Below are 14,749 nucleotides of genomic sequence, written 5' to 3' on the forward strand. Positions count from 1 at the left end.
CGACGCTCCGGCGATGTCCAATGTGCTGGTCGACCACACCTCGATGCCTTTCAAAGACCAATGCTCCATCCTGGGGAAGATACGTAGAACACACTGCATATGCTTTCTCTTTGACCACATTGTACACACGCTTGGTTGTATGCTGTGTCAGATCTCTGAAGAATAGGACATTTCGATCTTTGAATACTTGCTTTGGTCTCTGCAAGATATTCTGTATTTTTTGTCTCGAAAATTTAATAGCCCAACAACTACAAAATATTTGGCTTCTCTTCCACAGGCTTTAAGTACATTAAGGAGATCAAGGTTGCCTGTTGAAAGGCATGAGGTAAATTCATCTGTGCTCTAGACTTTAAGTTATAGATGTGTTTCATTTTTGAATTCATGTGATGACTTCTCACATGAGATCACTAATTTTTTATAACTGGCCATGATGGTATATAAAAAAAATTTAGGCATTTCATATTTGCTATTGTTTCATGCAGAAAAATCATGAAATTTTATTGAGATGCATCAAAGAAAATTTAGCATATAAGGATGGCAAACGTATTGCAGCATGTATCATTTACAAATGTCTTTTGCACTGGCGTGCTTTTGAATCAGAGCGGACTGCTATTTTTTATCAGGTGATTGAGGCCATAAATGATGTCCTAAAGGTAAAATAATTTGAGCTCAAGTATATTCTATTCACAACAGGTGTGTCATCAATATAAAATCAATTTGAGATTTTCAATTTTGGTGCCACTACAGGGGAACGAAGTTGATGGTAGATTACCTTATTGGTTGCCCAATACATCTGTAGTCCAAAGATGCCGTCTCCAAAGAAACATTTTCTTGGAGTGTTAACTGCTATTTTAGTCTTACCAACAGTATGGCTGCGAGATCTTCGAGTACTCTCGTACCTTTCAGGTCTGACTACTAATAATTTGTTTTTTGCACAGTATTATTAGTATTACTAAAATAAGGATCAAGTGACTCTGCATGGTTTTAACTAATTATTATGCATGCAGCGAGTGGTGTGATGGCAACTCTTCTTGTATTCCTGTCCGTTGGTTTAGTTGGTGCTACTGATGGTATAGGCTTCCATTTAACTGGGAAGGTAGTAAACTGGAGTGGCATGCCCTTTGCCATTGGTATTTATGGGTTTTTCTACTCTGGGCATTCAGTATTTCCAAACATCTACCAGTCAATGTCTGATCACTCTAAGTTTTCTATGGCACTATTCATATGGTATGTTTGACTATATTCATGTTTCGGTTTACCTTGTTACTAAATAATGAATATTTTTTCGCAAGGTGTGATGGTATTTTGCAGTTTTGCAATTTGCACAGCAATATATGGCTCTTTTTCTGTCATTGGTTTTATGAATATTGCATTTCTTTTACCGTTCTTTGGTAAGCATGCACCCATTTTTATTTCTTATCTAGAAGGAAGTATATCCATCAAAAGGGTTTGAATAGTGGGGAGTTGGGACCCCAGAGTAAACAACTGCTGGAAGAAGCCTGTTATTTGTATTGATGAGAGAATAGCAGGTACCACTAACCCTGATGTTTTCAAATCTTCACATGAAATGTGGACATACCACATTAGTTCATTGCATAGGCTTCTTTGGCTGGGACTGGAGCTGCTGGAAGCAGAGTTGTGAAATTTGAAGTTCCCAGAGCACATAGAATCTTTGTCTGAAGTAGTGTAGTGAGAATATAAAAAGACAAGAAGTATGTTCTGAGTTTAACTTATTCAAAAAGAAAATGGTAAATGCTTTAAGAGTTGTAGAAATATAACCAATCAATAATAGGCAAGTTTCCTCCCTTCTTGTGTATCTTGCCAATGCCTGAAAAATAACAGAACAAGTAGTAGGTCGTGAAAGGTGAAAGATGTTTGTTTTGGCAGGATAGTTGTCTCCATCAGAAAAAGAAGCTTGCCTGGAAGCAGGGGCAGCAGACACATCCGTGGCCTCTAAACCTTCTTAGCATAAATACTTCTAGCATTCAATACATGTATGTACCTATCATACATGATGCCAGAAACTTTTACCGTAAAAGAAACACAGCAAAAGCATATTACTAATAAACAGATAGTTCTTAAAGGCAAATAATGAGAATTTGATAAAGCATATTACCAATCAACGGATAGTTCTTAAAGACAAATAATGAGGACTACATTCATCTGATCATGAATCAAGATGATAGCAATGTATATAGTAACCATATACAGTTTTGTGTAGAGGTGCTTTGTAACCATATACTGCTTTGTAAAGACAAATAACCATATGTAGTATATACTATATAGTAACCATATACTGCTTTGTAAATCTTTATGAAGTTCAAATCCTTGCACGAGTGCTTCTAATTTGTGTAGAGGTGCTTGTGTATTTGCAACTCAAGACTTCAAACTCTTACATTCTCTCAAACACTGAGTTTTGTCGGCATTGTCTCTAAACTGCACATGGAGTTGATACTCTCTCACTTAGCATTGTCTCTAAAAAATGTTGAGTTGCACATTTTCTGTGTAGTTCGTTCATTTTAGCTTCTACCTGTTGCATATGGCCCTTGGATAGTTCCTTTTCTGCATTTAGCATGCAAACCATTCTTTGTTCTTATCCCTTCTAACTTCAAGTCACCACCACTAGCCGCAATCACATTGCTTTGTTTATTTTCCAGTGAGCTAGCTCTTTTGGCCTCTAATTCTTTTTATCTGTGTAGTACTACATTAATCCAGTCAGTGGATATGAATTCTGCTCTTTGAAGGATGTGCACAGTGCACTACTATCTTGAACCTGGCGATATTAGCCAGTGCGTCGTGAGACCAAAGAAGAGTAGCATCTGTGAAGTTCATATAATTGAAAGTCAAACTCATGTGAGTTCATTGCATCTTTTTTTTATTTGACTACTATATATTCATCCATCAGAAACATTAGAGAAACAAATCCCTCTATTTTGTTTACTGCTTATGAATTTTTTTTGTGAAGTGGGAATGGTCCACTTGAATGTTAACGTTTGAGAAGATGTACCTAACAACTGGTTGCCACCTCCATGGGCACTTCCTCTAATGGCTATCCTTGGGTTCAACAAGCTTATGACATTACTGAGGGTTTTTTCTATAGAAACATACATGCATGTCAGTTTTGAATTATTACTTTTGACTAGGCTAACTTCTTCACTTGAGTAACCGGAATCTGCTTTACATGTTTGTCTTCTTTGTGATTATCTCATTGTAAAAGCCATCTGGGTCCAATCAGAAATTGGCAGGGAATTCCAACACAAATTTGTAAGTATTCAAACGGGTTCGCTCGCTCTTTCTCTTCCCTTCCTGCTTGATAATTCCTTAATTCTGTTAGGCCTTGTGCTATTTTATTTTTGTTCAAATATGCATGGCTTTCATTTAATAGAATTGTCTTTTGAATTACTGCTCTCAGGACAAGTCCAATTGAGTTTGTTGTCCCCTGTGATTGCTATATGTAACCTTTAGAATTTCCTTATCACAAGTCCAAATCAATTTTTATTTATTTGATTTATCTGTCCCCTGGACGGCGCACAATAAAATTACCTTTCCAAATGGAACTTTAGGTTACAATATTTCCTCTCCCTCTCGAGATTCAACTGTTAAAAGTGGGGAGCCTATGAAAGCTAAAGGGGAGATCAAGGTTGGGATTTTGGATAAATTAGTTGTTGATAAGGAAAAGAAAAAAAGGTATAAGAAGCCGCCATGACCTCTAAGATCACCGACTACTTGACCATTAGACACTGCTGATCAGAAGCTCATCAGTGAACTATCGGAGCTTGCGGTGTTAAAGAGGGCTAGGATGGAGAGCGTATGAAGGCATTGGAGAAGATGAAGAATTCCAAACCAGCATCTTCAATTGCGAATCTGGTGGCTTTGATCATTTCTGTCATCTTTTGCTTCTTCCTACTTTGGCAAGGTATAACAACTGATATCCGATAAGTTATGTTAACATGCATTATGTTCTATGCACAATCGGATTCTTGTTCACCAGCACTGGTTGTGCATAGCAGTAAATCATCTTTGTTGCTCCTACTACATCCGTTTTGAGCTAGAAATTTCGTACTTAATCACCATTACAATATGATAGGTGTTCACTACAGTTATACTTGCATTCACTTTGCAACCAATACCTTGTTAGTTATTTTTAAATGGTCTTTGACTAATTCCTTCAATGTTCTATTGCATCTCTGTTAACCAATACCATCAGTCTTTATTAATTTGACTTTGCCTAGAAACAACAGATGTGCAGGATATGCACAAAAGCGCTTATTGAGTTGAGTGGTAATATATACTGCCAACTCCTAGGGAATTTGATTTTATTCCTCAACGTTTATGCCTTTCATTTACTACCTTCATTCTTTTTTTCAAAAGTGTTTAGTGCATCAACATTGTTTTCAATAAATGTCTTTGATTGTTGCCTTTTATTGCTATATGTTGGGCCGTTTTGTTGCGCTGTTTTGCACACAAAGGGAGTGTGTATTGTGGCGGCTACGAAGGACCGATGTTTCTATGTGGCGGTGACAACGACGTCGTGGAGCCAAGACAATGCCGACAAGCTGATTTTTAGATTAGAATCCATGGTTCTTTTTAAAGATCGAATATGTTCTAGGATCTTAAAAAATATTTGTCAGAACGTAAACATTTGTTCAAAGGTCATTTAGGCCTCAAACAAAATTTCTTGGACTTATTTTAATGATGGAGGGAATGGGACATCTCGAGATCTAAATGTGTATAGAAGATCCAAATGTGTATAGAACATATATTTTTTATGGGTATCAAATATAATTGTGTGCACGGACATGGTACTATAATAATGAAACACACATTTGTACATAAGCCATCATGATATTATATGTTGCCGTTGCAACGTACGGGCACTCACCTAGTTATAATATATACCATGAGATAAAAGTTTTAATGGTACAAATTCCAATTCAACACCTATAGTAAAACTGATTAAAAAATGACTCTGATGAAGAAAAAACAAACTCTCTCTTCTAGAACAAGAGGACTTAGTTGATGAAGATAATTTTGTAGTTGTGCTTTGACCATTTAGCGATGCCCCCAACGAAAAAATTGAAGGTTATGGAGAAAGTGGACATGACAAGCATGAAGTTAAATCTCTAGCTGAATCAGTGGGACCCCCTAACATTGCCATTTTTTATTCTGAGTTCATGGATTCAGGTCCTCTAATTCATAATAAAGAATCATGTTCTACTTGTTCTGCAACTGACCGATGTTCAAGAACTAGAACGGCTAAATGTCCATTAAGTTCAAAAGAGTCAGTTTCCACAAACAGTCATTTGGTGTTTGATAGTGGCAAGAACCATTTGGAGTTAAACAATCATTCTGTCACAGATTCAGAAAGGATTTACGATGGACTGGCCAAGTCTCTAGATCGTTATATTCGGGGAAATGGGGAAACATTAGCCAATCATCCAAAAAAAAGAGAGAAAACTGACATCCAAAAGACACTGGCAGTCTGGCACCATAGTTCAATTGTGGTGGTGAGGCAACAAGCGGAGCAAAGGTGGGTCGCGCCGCCGCGGGGCGCCGCCGACGCGCGATGGTGTGTCACACCGGTGGATGCCATAGCGGAGAATGCAGTGAGCCATGGAGTGGAGTCAGAAGGAGATGAAGTCTGAAGCAGGGGTTGTCGTGCGCCATTCTGGGTTGTATTGGTTGTGTGCGTGAGTTGCGTTGTGGGCCGGCCCATGTAAGCGAACTATATAAGTTTTGTCTCAGACTTGGAGAGGGGTTAAGAAATAATTGAAGAAGAAATACCACCAGATACTTTGTTACCTGTTCCTGTCGGCGTCCACGCTCACGTCGCGGCGATCTCCACTCGCCGGCGGCCACGGGCCATCACAACCTGGTATCAGATTCAGGCGTCCTCGGCGTGGCTTCCCTTCCTCGCGTTCCCGCATCGATTGCCGCTACGGCGCCCCCACCGAAGCCGTCGGCGCAGACCAAGCTTCTCCTGGAGGTGATGACGAACAAGGAGCGCGATGATGTCGATCGTTGGGATCGGGTGATGGCGCAACTCGATCGGCTCACGGAGAAGATGATGAGTATGGATGAAGTTCAACAACAGTTGCTGGCGCAAGCGGGGTTGGCGGCAGATGTGGCTCGGCAGGCGATGGAAGAGCGGGTTCGCTTCGCGCAGCAGTTGGATCAAGCAGAGAAGGCGCTCGCGGATCTTCGTCTGGAGCAGATGGCGCGGGATATGGAGTCAGCGCAGTCTGTGCGCAGTGCACGGCATCGCGGCGGGCCTCCACCATCTCCGCCGCTTGCTCCTCCAGGTCCACAGGGCAGGTATGCGGAGGTGCCATTGGGTCGTCCGCGAGGGACTGGCGGGCGGCGGGTTGAGGATTTTGAAGGAGGGCATCTTCCCATTCCATGTATGCCATTTCCTAAATTTGACGGGGAGGAACCTCATATTTGGATTGATCAGTGTGTCGATTATTTCACTTTGTATCGGGTACCTGAGTCGATTTGGGTGATGTCGGCATCGTTGAACATGGAGGGGAATGCTAAGCGGTGGTTTCAGATTTTTAAAATTTAGTATGGTCCGTGTTCCTGGGAGGAATTTTGTGAAGCGGTGATGCTGAAGTTTGGGTCGGAGGAGTATTCACAGGCTATGCAGTCCTTGTTGGAAATTAGGCAGACCGGATCGGTGGAGTACAAAAAGGTGTTTGATGAGGCGCGGTATGCAACTTCTGTCCATAATCATGATTTAGATGAGACTTTGTATGTGGCCCATTTCATTAAGGGGTTGAAGCAAGAGCTGCAAGGACCAGTTAAGTCTCATTTGCCAGCTTCGGTGGAACGAGCAGCGTTGTTAGCCAGGATCCAACAAGGTATTTTCGACAAACAACGACAGAAATCATTCAAGATGGTCAATCCGGGTCGACTGGGGAGTGCTGTGTCCAGGTTTGACACTAGTGGGTCTACTTCCTTACCTGAGTTGTCTAAAGAGAGATTGGTGAAGGAGTATAGGAGGCAGAATGGTCTGTGCTATACTTGTGGTGACAAGTTTGAACCTGGCCATCAAGCTCGCTGTCCCAAAAAAGTCCAGATGTAATTGCATGCCCTCACTGCCGAGGATTTGAGTATGACCCTCTCGGAGCAAAAGTTGACACAGATTGCGCAGGAGGAGAAAGGGGAAGAGGAGAATTTTATGTTGTCACTTAATGCTCTGAGTGGTACCACAAATGAGGAATGTATGGCTGTGCGAGCCTTATTGCAAAATCAGGTGATGTTGGTGTTGGTTGATTCGGGGAGCTCCACAAGTTTCATTAGCAAGCAGTTGGTCGATAGAATGGGGCTACCAGTGTATCCTTGTTCGTCAGCTAAAGTGAGGGTGGCCAATGGGGAGATTATGTATAGTGATACGATGGTACGATCATTGGAATGGTGGGCTAATGGGCATACATATCAGAGTGATATGAGGGTGTTGGGGCTAGGTGCCTATGATGCTGTTTTGGGCTATGATTGGTTGCGTCGACACAGTCCGATGAATTGTGATTGGGATGATAAGGTGATTAGCTTTGTGGACAAAGGGGTGGAAGTTCAGTTGGTGGGCAATACGGTACAGCAGCAGGTGGTGGAGGAAGTTTCTACTCTACAGGTGGAGAAGTGGCTGCGAGGAAATGATATCTGGGTGTTTGCATTGTTGGAGGAGGTACGTGAGGAGCACAGCAATGAGATCCATCCAGAATTGCAGGTGTTGTTGGGGGAATTCAATGACATTTTTGTTACACCAACTGAATTGCCTCCATCTCGACCATTTGACCATCATATTCCTTTGCTCCCTGGAGCTATCCCGGTCAATGCTCGACCCTACAAATATTCTCCTCATCATAAGACGGAGATTGAGAAGCAAGTTGTTGCGTTATTGAAGTCAGGACTGATCACCCCTAGTGTGAGCCCATTTGCGTCTCTGGTCCTTTTAGTGCAAAAGAAGGACGGTACGTGGCGGTTCTGTGTGGATTACCGTAAGTTAAATGATATGACCATCAAGAATCGGTTTCCAATGCCAGTGGTCGAGGAGATTTTGGATGAGCTTGCTGGCACTCAGTTCTTTACCAGTCTGGACATGACTTTGGGGTATCATCAGATTCGCATGGGAGCCTCGGAAGAGTTTAAGACTGCGTTTAAAACTCACCAGGGCCATTACCAGTTTCGAGTCATGCCTTTCGGACTTACTAACGCTCTGGCTACATTCCAGTGTGCGATGAATTTGGTGCTAGCTCCTTTCCTTCGGAAATTTGTTATGGTCTTTATTGATGATATATTGATTTATAGTTCCACTTGGCACTCTCATTTGGAGCATCTGAGGTTGGTCTTTCCTGCTTTAAGGGACCACAAGTTCTATCTCAAAGCGAAGAAATGTGTGTTTGGTAAAAAGGAGCTGATTTATTTGGGTCATATTATATCGGGTGAGGGTGTGGCTACTGACCCTTAGAAAACCGACGCTATGCTCAAGTGGCCGCACCCACATAATGTCACGGATTTGAGAGGCTTTATGGGGTTGACAGGGTACTACAGGCGCTTTGTGCAAGGGTACGGGATCATTGCTCGGCCACTCACGAAGTTACTGCAGAAAGGGGCTTTTAAGTGGACATCAACAGCTGAAATGGCTTTTCAGCGTCTGAAGCAGGCTATGGTCTCCACTCCAGTATTGGCATTACCTGACTTTAACATACCTTTTGCTGTTGAGACTGACGCATGTGATGATGGGGTAGGAGCAGTGTTGATGCAGCAGGGGCGGCCTATAGCTTTCTTGAGTAAGGCATTGGGCGTTACTAATCAGAAGCTGTTGATCTATGAGAAGGAGTTTATTGCCCTGATTATGGCTATGGATCGTTGGCGTCATTATCTGCAGCGGAGCGAGTTTGAAATCTGAACTGATCACAAGGCTCTCAGCTTTTTGGGTAGTCAGGAGCTTCACTCGGACTTGCAATGTAAAGCCATGGCAAAGCTTATGGGGGCTGCAGTTCAAAGTCGTTTACAAGCAGGGTAAAGAGAACAAAGTAGTTGATGCGTTGTCTCGTGTGGGCTGTGTGATGACATTGACAGCAGTAAGTGAGGTTCAACCTCTCTGGGTCCAAGAAGTTACGAATTCCTATGTGACTGACCCGGCTGCGCAGTCACTTTTTGCTCGGTTGTGTGTACATAGCCCGGATGAACAGGGCTACTCTCTCTCCCAAGGAGTCATCAGGAAGGGCAGTTTGATTTGGGTTGGCCAAAATTCTGCTCTCAGGACGAAGCTGGTGGCAGCATTGCATGATAGTGCAACAGGTGGTCACTCAGGAGTGCACGCCACTTATCATCGACTGAAGAAGTTGTTTGTTTGGAAAGGTATGAAGACTGATGTGGAGGATTTTTGTCCATCAGTGTCAAATTTGTCAAAAGGCCAAAGGAGAGCGAGTCCACCCGGCTGGTTTATTGCAACCACTTCTGGTTCCTCAAGGTGCATGGCAAGATATTGCAATGGATTTCATAGAGAAACTGCCCAAGTCCAGTGGCTATGACACAATCTTGGTGGTGGTGGATCGTTTCTCGAAGTACGCCCATTTTATAGCTCTGAAACACCCTTTCACTGCTGCACAGGTGGCCCAAGTTGTTTTGGATCAGGTGGTCCGCTTGCATGGTCTTCCGAGGTCTATTGTCAGTGATCGGGATAAAATATTTACAAGTATTTTCTGGAGTCAATTATTCAAGTTGTTGGGCACTAAGCTGAACCTGAGTACGACATATCACCCACAGACGGACGGTCAAAGTGAGCGGGTTAACCAATGTGTGGAGATGTACCTGCGGTGTGCAGTTCATGCCCAACCTACGAAATGGAAGAATTGGTTGCCTTTGGCGGAATTTTGGTACAATACCACATACCACACTTCCCTAGCTTGTTCTCCTTTCAAAGTGTTGTATGGTTATGACCCTCCGTTTGCAGCAGCACCTCATATTCCTTCTGATGCTGCCGTTGATGTGGCACAACTGTTAGCAGAAAGAGCTCAGTTTACCGTGATGTTGAGGGAGCAGCTTGCAGCAGCCCAGAACCACATGAAGCTGAAGGTCGATCGTCTGAGGACTGAACGCACATTTCAAGTGGGCGATATGGTTTTGCTCAAACTCCAACCGTATGCCCAACACACTGTGGTCAGTAGGTCATGTCCTAAGCTTGCCTTCAGGTGCACCCGGTGTTCCACGTCTCACAACTGAAACCATATATCCCAGACTACACTCCTGTCTTTACCACTCTTCCTACTTCCTTGGATCTGAGTGGTCACAACGTCTAACCTCTGGAGATATTGGATCGCAGATTGGTCAAGAAAGGGAGTCGGGCTGTGCCACAGGTGCTGATCATGTGGAGTCACATTCCAGCGGATGCCACAACCTGGGAAGATTACTATGTTGTGCGTCAGCGTTTTCCAGATGCTCTTGCTTACGGCCAAGCAAGCGTACGGGCCATCACATGGTGGAGCACACAACGTAGACCAGTGTCGGCGGGCGGCTGGCTGGCGACCAGGGACAGGCGGACAGCAGCGTCCGGCGCCGACGAGGCTACACAGCGGCACAGGGGCGGACGCAGGCAGCCATGCGGGGACGCACAGGACCGAAGGATGGAGGCGCGGAGCTGCAGAGGAGAGGGAGCACCAGAGGTTGGAGGCTGCGGAAGTGCGGATGAAGAGGAAGCGGCGGCGACGGCGGCGTGACCTCGAAGACGAGAGCCGACGAGCCGTGAGCAAGACGCTGGCCGCGGGCTATTGGGCCAAATTCACAGGCTCTATCTGGGCTACGACTAGGGCCACTATTATCCTAGGCCTGCATCCGCCGTCAACAAACTGGTGGTTGGCAGTAGCTCGGCTGGACATAAATATTTTATAATTTATTAGCTTTATATTTTTAGGGCTATTTGATTACTATGGGCTAAATTTTAGCCCTGTCATATTGTAGTAAGGACTAAAGTTTTATAATTATAATATATTTATTATTTATAATAGACATTTAAATATACGACGTATTATCGGCAACAAGACATCTGTGATGACTTTATCAATCTCGTCTCCAGAATTTGTAGACTCATCTGCGAATGTACTCGTAGAAGTAACTAGGTATACGTTCAGTGTTAAAAAAACTAAACTATGGACAACCTCATGAAATAAAAGATTTTCAATATATATAAGATGAGGACATAATATACCAAACAATTAGAGATGTTAGATCTAAAATGAGTGGTGGTGATTTAATATGTGCACCATGTGCACCAATCCTCCATGTGCACCAGATATGTCCTCATATAAGATTGCTTAATTTATAGCAACGGAAAAACCTTTATATTTTAGGAGGGAGCGAGTACTCAGCAATTTTCCATAGGCAACTATCATTCTCATCGTGTTGTGACGCTAAAATTGGTTCAAAATACCAGTGAGTTGTAGAAAAATTTGCAAGCGACATTGGAGAAAAATGTAACATAGTGTTCGTTTGCAGAGTCAGTTGAGATAGAGCGACTCCATCCTAGCGAACCATCCAATAGATTTTGGTGAGCCAAATAACTTAAATTTGAACATAAGTTTTCTTTTTAGAGTCACTCTGTTTTAAATAAAATCAATCTAAACAACAATAAATTAAGAACGGATAACTCACACCAACAAACTCCGTCTCACTATATTCCGACTAAGCCGGTCCAAATAACTGAATAGTACAATTCATTCACAACTTGGCATCGATGCATTTTTTTTTTTTTTTTTGCTAGGGTGAGCAGAATACATCACATACGAATTAAATTAAGAAGCAGCAAACAAACAAGCCAACACGTATTGATCAGACTGCACAAAAGTTAATTAAGCTACTAACAGTAACAGGGGCGTGAACGCCGCCGCCGCCGCCGCCGCCTCCGCTATCGAATAGCAGCGCCCTCGCACGCGAGCAGCTCTTGCCTGGCCTGCATCGACGGCGAGGCGGCGGTGGCGATGTCGGCGCCGCCGGTGGTGGCCACCTTGACCTGCTGCTGCTGGTACACTTGGCGCAGCCGCTGGATCTCCTTCTCCAGCGCCTCTTGGTGAGCTGCATGGTTTGATCATATTGTTACGTTGCATGCTTGCACGATCTGGTAAAACTGAACAGAACGGTCTCTGGTAGCAGCGGTAGGTACCGTCTTTGAAGATCTTGTCCTGGGCGAGCGCCGCGATTCTTTGCTTGAGATGGCTGTTGCCGACGGTGAGCAGTGAGCGGTGGTGGTCGAGGAAGGCCACGCGAGGGGACAGCGCCGACACCTCCATCTGCGGCGGCATGCAGAGAGAAACCGGGTCTCAGAATGAATGGCTCAAGAGCTGCTGGGTGCCTGTGTGGCTGTGTTGTGGGGGTGCATCGTCCATGACCACCATGAGCTAGCACAAAGAGAGAAGACAAGCGGTCTCACACTCTCACCTGGAGACTGGTGACGCTCCGTTCAAGCTCCGAGATGTACTGCAGCTTCCTCACTCGTGACCTCTGAGCCGACTGCCTGTTTGCCAATATCCTGAAACCCAAGGAACAGAAAACGATCGATCGCTACTCAGTCAGCTATGTTACGTATGAGCTATGACTATTTATTAATTAAGAAACTAAGCACGAGTGATACATGTGGATGTGGATCAAAAACATGTTTATGTTCCTTCATTTCAATATATATAAAAACAGATTGGCAAGTATCCAAGCGAATCCATTTGTTCCTGCTTCAAAGACTTAGTGCAAATAAACTACGTGAAACTTCCATAATCGATGTTCGCTGTGGAGACATCACGAATAAATCTGCACTATGTAGTATGTACGGTCGAAAATAAATGCAAATTTTAAGAGCAAAAAAATTTGAAAGTTCAATATATGGTGAAAGCTAACCTCACACTTTCCTTTATCTCTCTCTTTCTTTCTCTAGGAAGCTTGAAAGCTGACTTAACTATTACTGGGGGCTCCATAAGTAAATTGTAATGCAGCGGTCTGCGGCTATTCTAATTTGAAATGTTAATCTAAGAGACGAACAGAAAAAATGGCAAATTAAAGGCACTATCGTAGTCCTGAGACCGCAGTCCTCCAAAAGTAGGAACCTTGATTGAATAAATAAAAAAAAAACTACTGTTTCACCATGGTAGATCGGATCGGTAGTCGAAAAAGATGGTTACTTAAAATGTACTAGCGGAGCCACCACTCACCACCCCACTAGGCAAGCTGCAAGTCGCAACTAACCTCTTGACCCTTTTGGGCTCAGCGACGCCGTCCGCGGCAGCCGGCGACGAGTCCGCCACCCCGTCGTCCGCACCCGCACCCCCCGCGTCCATGAGCTGCGCCCTCTCCCCGGCGCTGCCGGAGACGGAGACGGAGACGGAGACGTCGACGTCGGAGAACATGGACAGGAGCTGGTCGTGGTCGAGGCGGTCGAAGTCGTCGCCGCCGCCGCCGCCGCCGCCAATGACGACGTCGTCGTCAATGGGCACGGCCTCGAGGAACGCGGCCGAGTCGCTCGCGGAGCGGCGGTGCGCGCCGCGCCTGGCCGCGGCGAAGCCCAGGAACTCCCCCGCCGCCGGCGGCCAGTGGTCCTGCGGCGCGGCGCTCGGCGCCCGCGGCGGCAGTTGCGCCATCACCTTTTTCTTCTGAGGTGTGGGGAGTGGAGCTCGCAGCTCGGCCTTCTTGGCACCGCCGCTGGCTGCTCGGCTGACTGGGAACTTGCGGGATGCGAAGCTGGATGGTGGAGTGCTCGACTGCTGCCTTTGCTAGCTGTGTTGGAGATGTATGTATATAGTTATTAGTGTGTGTGTATGTATATGGTTATTGGTTGCAAGAACGCAGTGTAGGTGGAGATGCATAGGTGCACATGCATGGGGGGCCTGGCGGTGGTGGGGCAAATCACAGTGCACTTGCAATGCATTAGTTCGTGATAGAGACTGCATCTGCATCTGCATGCTTTGGTGACAGCCTTTAGAGGCTGTTTGTCTTGCAGCATCACGCATGTGTTTAGGGCTATGCATATCAAGATCCAAGAGATCTGGTAGGTTAGGTGGTTTAGAGCACAGTCCCAACCCTACACGTCATCCAGTTTTTATAGCATTAATTCAGCTGTTGCATAGATATTAAAAGATGATATGGCAAGCAATGATATAGCAAGCAATTAAATGAAGAAAGATTAAGAAACTGGATCTTGCATAAGACTTGGTTTCAACACGAAGATGAGTATTAAAGTCAGTTAAATAATATTGATTTGCATTGGAGAGTTAGTGTCTAACAGTAGTTTCTAGATGATGTGGAGCCTATAAAAACTCTTGGGTTGAGACTGCTCTTAGTAGGAGTACTCTACTACCATGTCTAGGGCAATAATTTCATATTTGTTTCCTAGTAGGCAAAACGAACTGCTCCTAGCTAACCTTTGTACTGGCATTGTTTCATGACTCTTGAGCTAAGATTTGTACTAACGCTGAGATTGACTACTACCATGTGAGCTGTTGGTGCTTTGTTGCATTGCTGTGGATTTGGTGACGATGCATGTAGCTAGCTCCCTAGCCTTATGATTAGTTATCCAAAGGTACAGTAATTAGGTATCTGTGCAAAGTTAGTTAGTTAGGTAGCTAGCTAGGTACCTAGGGAGGGTCCATTTGTTTGTTTTGATTTATTACTGGAGAAAAAGGGTGGCAAGTAGGAGAGGAGCAAGGGTGGATGGAGACGAGGGAGATCACATGATGAGAGGAGGAGGGGGCGGCGAGGCAGCAGACAG

At 44.4% G+C, this 14,749-nt stretch overlaps 1 protein-coding gene across 1 annotated transcript; it reads right to left on the minus strand.

Moving 5' to 3' along the window:
- Nucleotides 1-11,562: 11,562 nt before the first annotated feature.
- LOC103654746 (basic leucine zipper 19) lies at nt 11,563-14,463 on the minus strand. The gene is made up of 4 exons (XM_008681571.4): nt 13,231-14,463; nt 12,436-12,526; nt 12,161-12,287; nt 11,563-12,072 (listed from the first exon to the last, which is right to left on the minus strand). The coding sequence occupies exons 1-4, from the start codon at nt 13,620-13,622 to the stop codon at nt 11,906-11,908; spliced, it is 777 nt and encodes a 258-aa protein (XP_008679793.1). The 5' UTR covers nt 13,623-14,463; the 3' UTR covers nt 11,563-11,905.
- Nucleotides 14,464-14,749: the final 286 nt, after the last annotated feature.

The sequence above is a fragment of the Zea mays genome, chromosome 4 (assembly GCF_902167145.1).
Source record: "Zea mays cultivar B73 chromosome 4, Zm-B73-REFERENCE-NAM-5.0, whole genome shotgun sequence".
Lineage (NCBI taxonomy): Eukaryota > Viridiplantae > Streptophyta > Magnoliopsida > Poales > Poaceae > Zea > Zea mays.